This window comes from Ruditapes philippinarum, unplaced genomic scaffold (assembly GCF_026571515.1).
Source record: "Ruditapes philippinarum isolate M1 unplaced genomic scaffold, ASM2657151v2 ctg10172_1_1_1_1, whole genome shotgun sequence".
NCBI lineage: Eukaryota > Metazoa > Mollusca > Bivalvia > Venerida > Veneridae > Ruditapes > Ruditapes philippinarum.
The window spans coordinates 22833-32797 of NW_026860493.1; the positions used below are offsets into that span (position 1 = coordinate 22833).

The window sequence follows — 9965 nt, forward strand, 5'->3', positions numbered from 1 at the left end:
AGATAGTGAAACAAGTTCTTGCTACTTATATATATGCCTCTGGAGTTCATTATAATGATGCACTTCATAGGACTCAAATACAGTTTTGGCCCCAGTATGGCTCAAACCCATGATCTCTGTGTTGAGAAGCAGAATTGATGCTGTATAACTTCTAGACTAGGCATGAAAATGATTAAAGTCTTAAACATTTTCCCCCATCAACTGACAAAAAAGTGTAATAAAATTATTCAATTTTGAATTAAATTGTTGCCTAACAACAACATTTCTGGCATGGATTTGTAAAAAGATTTATTCTATTTTATGATTATACATGTAGCAGTTTTGAAATGTTGTTAAAGTATTTTCAAAAAGAGTTCAGTATTTGAAACCCGGAAATAATGCATTATTGTCTAAATATAACTTTACTCCAATGTATACCAGTGATGATTACAAACAACTGTTGTCTTAACAGAAATAATGCTGAAATTGACTTTACTGTAGTTTTGTAAATCATCAGCATAGCTGTAACAAAGCATGTGTTGTTGTAGTTCTCTGGATGAACCCATTGTTTGATGATAAAATGGTAAAGCCTCTCATTGTAAGTACCCACTTCACAGCAATCTTGTCTCAATCTTGTCTAATAACTGGCCTTCACTCTTCTAATAAGCTACAATACAACACTTTAATACTGACACTTTGATAATGTCTGATAGGGAAAATGGATAAAAAAATTCTGTATCTTGTACAAAATTCTCTCTCACTTAAAGTAATTCATGTATATCCAAATTATAATTTTGATCTGTGATACATAAATTAAAATTAAATGTACATCTATATTTGTATAACAAGACAACAAAAAAAGTTTGAAAATTAAAGGATAATCAAGTTTGATAAACTCTACAGTGTTGGCATCATGAATATTGCAGCATACCTAAAGTTTGATATATAAATGATAACCACATTCTTCAGATTTATTTGAACCTGATACAGCAATATTTGAAATCTGCAAATGAAGATAAAAGGACCACCAAGACAATCTTTAGAAATTAAAAAAAATCTGATATTAATCAAAAGTGGAATTATCCAAATAATGTTTATATAACTTTCATTTGAATTGAATTGAATTTGTCTTTAATGTGGTATAGATTTAGACAAGAAGGTATTGATGATTTACTAGACTGTGCCTCAGATTCTGCCAGAATGATTATATATTTGTTTGTCTATAAGAAAGGTACAGAACCATTCCAGAAACATTATGTAAGCATCCACTTGGCAAAGTGGTTAAAAAGTGGTATAGAAATTGCTTTCTGCCTCTGTTAAATAGATTTTTGAAGATATTTAAGATCACATCTGCAGTGAAATTGTGCATGTAACCCCCAGGAGAAGTGATTATTTCATGCTAAGTTAACTGGATTCTGGATTGTTTACATTTTCTGGAGATACTTTTAGAGAAAAATATACAGACTGCAGTTGCACATTTCCTCTGTGTGCAGGCAGTGTCTGATAGACAGTGTTTTTAAATTACAGTATATTCCTGAGGGAAAAGTTTGGGAGTTATTTGAAGTTTAACAAAGTGATAACTACTGGTATTATTTAAATTGTGTATACCTGTTATATAATATATACATGTACTATATCATCCTGAAATTCTTGTGTGGATTGCTAATGTTATAGAGTGTAGTTGGAAGATTTAATTGAACTAGTCATTTAGTAAATAATTGTTGCTAATAACCAGTGTGAATCAGAATAGAGATTGGTGAGTACAATGTTATCCATATAAATGTTTTTTAGACAAAAACTGTCTCTATGTATTGAAGTACCTCTTCAAGTAGGTTACTTAGTAATGATTCATTACATACTTTAGATTAAAATGAACTTGTTCTCTAAGTTAACATTCACTACAGATCTCTTTAATTACATGTTGTATACATAAATTTTAAACATACCGTATGAATTAGGCATAATACAGAGTATGCAGAATACCCCAATTTAATATTCCTGGGGTAATTTATTTTTTGAAAAATTAAGTTCAAATATTGTTTAAATGTCCCCTTTCAGAATGTTCAAAATATTGGATATTACTGCCTCATAAAGTGAATTAGTGATTAACACTTTACCTGCATTGACATGTAACCTTGTGACATAATGTGTACCTGTTTTGAAAAATGAATAATAAGACAAATGTCTTACACCTAGTTTGATTGTAAACTTTGATAACATTCATGAATCAAATATACATTTGTATATAAGAAGTGATGTGATTTACCTACCACAACAATTCTTCATTGTCAAAACTAAACTTATCAAATAGTTTACAAATGACCTGGGGCTTGTGGTAGATCACATGTTTAGTTAAACATAGTTTTTGTACCTTCAAACTTATGTTGCTTTTTTATGAATAAGGGAAGATACTTTAAATGTAAGTTCACACATTTAGAATAGCATAATCTAAAAAAAATTCCATGTCATATTATAAAGATGGTGTGAAAATTTGTTTATGTAATTGCTTGTCTGAGTAAGATGATATGGAAAAGCTATACAATTATCAGAATTGTAAATGCAGCGTTACAATTTGGTTTACATTTGATTATATTTCATGCTGTCTACTCCATACACTGTTAACTCCTTTAAATTTTTACATGACTATGTGTATTTAAAATCTATTTAAAATCTTATGAAACTTTACCAATTAGTAGTTCTGATAGTTAAAGATGGATGGGTCCATTACACAAATCCACTTATAGAATGCTTACGGCAAATTTTTAACTTACAGTACAAATAACTAAACAAATAGTTAAACACCATGCATGAGGACTTGGGAGAAATCCATGCTGGATGTAGGCTTAATCAATAAGTTAGTATTCTCATATAGAGTTGGACAGTTCACCTGAGGGAACATATAGGATGATGCCAGTAATTGACTGATTATTGCATTCACTTAGAACTTTATGAGGTATATCAGAATCTGTATAACAGGTCGGTTCATAATTTGATGGAATTTATTGTGAATAGGATGTTATTGAAAATGGTGGTAAGTGATTTATCACTTTAATAATATAAGGTGTCTGGAATTCTAATATAAAGATTTTTTTTGATTTTTTTTTTTATAAAGATGATCTCAACAGCTTGAAATGAGATTTGTTCATTTCTGCCAGGATTTTTATCTTGTATCTCCATGTTTGTTATATAATCAGTTAAAGAGATAGGTCATAGATACTTTCCTGATTAAAATGTTTGATACTATTTTACCATGATAAACCTTTTTGATAACTTTCTATTTCTGAATTACAGGTAAATATCTCTGATTGTCAAAGATTTTTTTTTCTGGATCATTGAGGTAACAGGAGTTTTTTTGGTGCTCTTCATGATGTTGATGAGCTATAAAAATTCTGTTAAAAAAATCATTAAAATTTCATAATGAATTTTCCAGTTCCAGCTTGCTAAATTGAGTGGAACATTTTATGATTTGATTGTCAAACTTTTTGCACTATTTTCAATTTTGATTCTCGCTGTTTTTAATAGAAGCATAATATTATGATGTATTACTTCGACAAAAAATGTGTGCTTTTATTTTCTGTAGTAAAAAAGCTATTTGCAATCTTTTCTGAGATTTAAAAATCCTAAATCCTATAGTCATAAAGAAGGAAATTGTAATATAAAAGCATTATGTCAGAAAAGATGCACTTACTGAAAATAAAACTGAAATTTGGCAGAAAAGAATGCAATTTTTATAACATTTTTTGACTTACCAATAATTATTTTTTGGATCAGAGTTGAGCAATAGTCTGGGAAATATACCAGATAACTAATTTGATTACAGAATAACTGCCTCAAGTTGATTAACAGAATTGGTTGGCTAGAATTGCGAAAAAAAATGATGGGGAATCCCGGATTCAACAATTTAGTTTTCAAGAAATGTTTTTGGAAACCCGAGAATCAAGTTTCTTGGTAAAAAGAAAAAAAAAGTAACGGAAAAATAGTTCAAAAATTTTATAAGCAAATGGGTTATATGGGAAATTTTGATTGTTTTAAATTATACAAAAACACGTAAAAGAAAGTTAAAGCTGAGAAATTAAATTGGTCTTTTAATCGTGATGGGAAATTTTAGAAATACTCTATTTAGAATATGACATTATTATAAAAAAAAAAAAAAAAAAAAACTCTTCAGACTGTTTTATTTTCAGATTGCAAAATATATAAGATGAGTGAGTATTTCAGAGAAAGTTTTATAAGAGTATTGGCTGTTTTTATTGTAGAAACATGTTGGATTAATTCCCTACAGTTGGCTGTAAGCCCTATACTGTTTACAGATTCTGTTTGTAATTAATTATGCCAAAGTCTGGTAATTGTTTTTACATTATTACTCTCCAAAGCTTTAATAAACATATAATAGGATAAAAAATATAATACCCTTGAATAATTAAGAAAATTTGTTGAAAGGAACTAGATAACATAATTGCAGAAGTTTAAAAGACAAGAGTGATATAAAATACAATGATTTCTATTTTCAGGAGAAAGAAGAAAAAGTAAAGGAATGATATTTTAGGGAAGATCACCAAGATTTTATAGATGATGGAATTAGCTCACAGCCTTCTCCTTAATGAGGAGGCTTTGCAGAAAATTCCAGACAACAAAAAGCCCGTTTTTGTGTTTGAATGGCTCAGATTTCTTGACAAAGTCCTTTCTGCAGCACAAAAGGTAATATCCAAACATTTATGTAATATCCAAACATTTATGTTTTAGAACAGTCATGTTTTTATGACTTCTAATCCAGTTACCTCTCTGACATGGGTTCGATCCCTGGGAGATGCTTTGGTAGTTTAGCGCAGAGGAAGGTAGTCTAGTACTGGTGTAACTCTCCAGGAACGATGGTTAGGAAACTACCCGCCTATATGACTGAAATACTGTTGGGAAAAGGTGTAAAATGAAACAAACAAACAAATATATGCAGGCATTTTGTGACATGTCTGTATAGAAATTGGATGTAAGGCATCAATATATTAATTGATTTTAAGTAAAACATGATAAAAAATATCCTAAAAAATTCAAGCTTGTTGTTATGAGATTTTGAACAATGTTTTTAACAATGTATGTAAAGTGTTGATCTTTCTGGTGTTTTTTCATCCAAATTCATCTTGTCACAATGACTAAGGCCATCCTTAAAAAATATTTGTTTGCAGTAACCTGACCCAGAATTTTCAAGGTGGGTAGGTAGGTCGATTTTTATACCCCCAAAAACGAAGTTTGGGGGGGTATATAGGAGTCACCCGGTGGTCGGTCGGTTGATCGGTCGGTCGGTTGATCGGTCGGTCAGTCGGTCGGTCCAGCGGTCCGTTGCATTTTCCTTGTCCGGAGCATAACTTGAAGACTAATGGTTGGAACTCCATATAACTTCATACAATGGTCAAGCACATTGAGAGGAAGTGCAGTGCACAAGAACCATAACTCCATCTTGACTAATTACAGAGTTATTGCCCTTTGTTACTTTTCCTTGTCCGGAGCATAACTTGAAAACTACTGGTTGAAACTCGAAACAACTTCATACAATTGTCAAGCACAATAAGGGGAAGTGCAGTGCACAAGAACCATAACTCTATCTAAAGTAATAACAGAGTTATTGCCCTTTGTTATTTTTCCATTGCTTTCTTTTGTTCGGACTATAACTTGAAGACTTATAGTTGGAATTCAATATAACTTCATACAATGGTTAAGCACATTGAGAGGAAGTGCAGTGTACAAGAACCATAACTCCATTTTGACTAATTACAGAGTTACTGCCCTTTGTTACTTTTCCTTGTCCGGAGCATAACTTGAAAACTACTGGTTGAAACTCGAAACAACTTCATACAATTGTCAAGCACAATAAGGGGAAGTGCAGTGCACAAGAACCATAACTCTATCTAAAATAATTACAGAGTTATTGCCCTTTGTTATTTTTCCATTGCTTTCTTTTGTTCGGAGCAAAACTTGAAGACTAATTGTTGGAATTCAATATAACTTCATACAATGGTCAAGCACATTGAGAGGAAGTGCAGTGCATGAGAACCATTACTCCATTTTGACTAATTATAGAGTTACTGCCCTTTGTTACTTTTCCTTGTCCGGAGCATAACTTGAAAACTACTGGTTGGAATTCAAAACAACTTCATACAATGGCCAAGCACAATAAGGGGAAGTGCCATGCACAAGAACCATAACTCCATTTTGACTAATTACAGAGTTATTGCCCTTTGTTACTTTTCGATTGCTTTTTTTTGTCCGGAGCATAACTTGAAGTCTACTAGTTGGAATTCAATATTACTTCATACAATGGTCAAGCACATTGAGAGGAAGTGCAGTGCATGAGAACCATAACTCCATCTTGACTAATGACAGAGTTATTGCCCTTTGTTACTTTTCCTTGTCTGGAGCATAACTTGAAAACTACTAGTTGGAATTGAAAATACAACTTCATGCAGTTGTCAAGCACATTAAGAAGAAATGCAGTGCACAAGAATTATAACTCCATTTTGACAAATTACAAAGTTATTGCCCTTTGATACTTTTCCTTGTCTGGAGCATAACTTAAAACATACTGGTTGGAATTATAACAACTTCATACAATGGTCAAGCACAATAAGAGAAAGTGCAGTGCACAAGAACCATAACTCCATTTTGACTAATTACAGAGTTACTGCCCTTTGTTACTTTTCCTTGTCCAGAGCATAACTTGAAAACTACTAGTTGGAATTCAAAACTATTTCATACTATGGTCAAGTATATTGAGAGGAAGTGCAGTGCACAGAAAGCATAACTCTTTTTTTTGACTAATTTAAAAGTTTTTGCCCTTTGTTACTTTTTATTGTCCAGTGCATAACTTGAAAATTAATGGTTGGAATTCAATGAAACTTTATACAATGGTCAAGGGCAGTGAGATGAAGTGCAATGCACAAGAACAATAACTCTATTTGGACTAATTACAGTTATTGCTTTTGTTACTTTTTTGTCCAGTGCATAACTTGAAAACTAGTAGTTGGAATTCAATACAACTTCATACAGTGGTCAAGCCCAATGAGAGGAAGTGCAGTGTACAATAGCCATAACTCAATCTTCAGTATTTATAGAGTTATTGCCCTTTGTTCCTTTTCCTTGTCTTTCTGGACTTCTTACAGAGTAATCCAATAAAACTTCATCAATGGCCAACCACATTGAAAGGAAATGCAACATACAAGAACCACAACTATCTTTAATTGCCCACAACCATAACTCTGTTTCAATTCTTTACAAGGTATTCTGTTACTAGTAACATCCTCATTTCTGAAGCAGTCTTGTGGGGGTATTAATCACATTTAGTGATAGTTCTAGTTGTTTTTTTTTTGATTGAACTGTACTCTCAAATAAACATGGAATTTCAAAATGCTGGACAAAATATGCTTTGATAATCTGGTAACAATTAATTAATTGATACCTGAATTCTTTTTTATTGAGAACTACATTTTATTTCTTCTATTAACCTTTAAAAGAACAAAAACAAAGCACAAGGCATAATTTTCTGATTCAAAAAAAATAATTTTTTTATCCAGACCATGAAAAAAAATTTGAGTAGGGGCAAATTTTGTGAGTCGGTCGCGTTACTGCAAACAAACATTTTTTTAAGGATGGCCCAAGTCATTTTTCGTTCCAAAGCTAAGCTAAGCTTATTAATGTATTAACCCTTTACCACATATATACGCGAAACAACGCACTTTCGACCCCCCCCCCCCCTTTTTTAGGCCTCAAATAGTGAAAAAATGTCCTATTTGGGCCCCAAACACATGTTTTCGTTTGAGAAATGTTGCCAAAAAAAAATGAGCACTTTTTCGGCGCCGCCCCCCATCCAAAAGATAAACAGGGGGTTGCCAGAAGGGGGATGTGCCCCCTTCTGTTAGGGGGGTTTGAAGGGGGGCGGAGTCCCCCTCATCGCCAAGAAAATTTTGGACTTGTGAGAGGCTAAAAATGACCCCAGGTCGATCATAATGTAACATGTAACCAACGCTGAAAAGCCTTTGACTCTATCTCAATCCCTTGAGAAGTTGCAGCACTTTGAAATAAATTTTGATGGAAAAAATCGAGGCAAAATAGTGATTTTGGCAATTTTGAGATGTCCCCTCGTTGCCATGGTAACAGGAAATTTAAGACTGAGCATGTCGTTACAAAGGCAGTGGTCCAGTCAACATTTGTGCCAAGTTTGATTAGTATTGAAGCATTTTTCATAGTTTCATAGCAGTTTGAACTTGTAAGAGGAGGCTTTTCAGTGAAAACGGCCATTTTTCACAATATGCTCATGGGGGAAAGGGTTAATGTTGTAGAGTAGACTAGAACAGAATAGAAATTTTCTAGTGTGTTTTCAAGAGTTTAATAATATTAACAGAAAAACAACTGAACGTGGCACATAATGAACAAAGATTTTGTCTAGCATAAGAAAACTTCATTCCAGTATATTGAAAGTCAGGAAATATTCTAATCTAGGAAACATTTTAACCAACTATAAACTTTTATAATTATTGTAATATGAGAAATATTTAAGAATTTTACCATGTCATGAATGCGTGATGTTCAATTTTCTGAATGGGTTATTCTCGGTGATATTTGGCCAACTTAAGTGTTTGAACATGTGCTGGATGTACTTGATTTATATTATTAGGTTGTCTTATTACCACATGATGTAGTGTGTTACCTACACACAAATCTTATTATTTTAGATGGAACACAGACATGTTTATGTTAACAGTTGTCTTTTAGTCTGGGATATAGCAGGCAGCCACTTCCTGATTTTCTTAATATTTCATTATATTCTTCAAAACACACGCATATATTTGTATATATGATAATACCAAAATACTCAAATTAAACTTTTGCATTTATCATATAAGTGAATTATTAACATGAATTCAAAACCCAGTCAATGATGTATTAATTATGCATAAGTTGATAAACAGTCTGCTCTCAGAAGTTTTGTTTATCTGTTAATTTCTACCTTGTGATTAGACTGTATCTTTAATGAACAACATCTGTATTAATGTTAATAGTTTTGTTTGTATATCAGTCAGCAAAATTTGAAACATAGGTTTTTAGAAACCCTTCATTAGCGGCTTTATTAGCCTATATGTAATGTTTGTTCTAGTAATTCCAGAATTTATAGGATACCTATAAGATATGATGACTTTGTTGATGTTTTTAAGGGAAAGGCTGTGCCTCCATACCTTGCAAAATATTCTTTTTTTGAAAGTTGATAATGTTTATTTTTTTGGATTGAATGAAATTCAAAATGAAAGAATATATTTTTGAGGGGAAAAAACCAACAAAAAAACCTGTTCTGTTCATACTATTAAGCTGAAGTTATTGAACAACACAGTGAGTGTCTACCTCTACCCATAAATGCAAAATTGGAAAGATGGAAAGGGAGAAAAAAAAAAGTATTTAAATTCTTAGTCAAATTATTTTGTTGATAATATTAAACAAAAATTAAATGTTTTATATTTTAGTCTGACATTAAAGAGAAACAGAAGCGTCTTGTTGAACAGTTGATAAATCAGATAAGTGAATCACCCGGTCCACCGACCAGGAAGTTACTGGCACGATGCTTGGCTACACTGTTCATCGTCGGAGACTCATTTGCTATGTTTGATGCCATCAACAAGTGCAATGAGATTGCTAAGAGCAAAGATGATTCTCCTAGCTATCTACCAACCAGATTGTAAGTTTAACAAATGTTTAATATATCATTTAAGTAAGCTGTATAGAAAATATAATTATATACATATAGTGCAGTTGTGTTCCAGATGAGCAAAAGTATTTCAAGAAAATCAAAACTTGAGAAAAATGTACAGAGATTTTATGAAAAGTAAAAAGATGTGAGGTAAATGTAATTATTTCCATCTTATGTGCGAAATGCATTATTTTCACCATATTTCTACTCTGTAACTAACGCAGTAAGGGCTTTTTTTTAGCATATTTTAACCTCTTTT

General features: G+C 32.1%; 1 protein-coding gene across 1 annotated transcript; it reads left to right on the top strand.

The window, feature by feature from the left end:
• Positions 1-1225: 1225 nt before the first annotated feature.
• LOC132760294 (HEAT repeat-containing protein 5B-like) lies at positions 1226-9694 on the top strand (the record flags this gene model as incomplete). Its single annotated transcript, XM_060752243.1, has 3 exons — positions 1226-1735; positions 4491-4677; positions 9483-9694. Coding segments are annotated over exons 2-3 (341 nt in total), but the record flags the coding sequence as incomplete, so codon positions are not given.
• Positions 9695-9965: the final 271 nt, after the last annotated feature.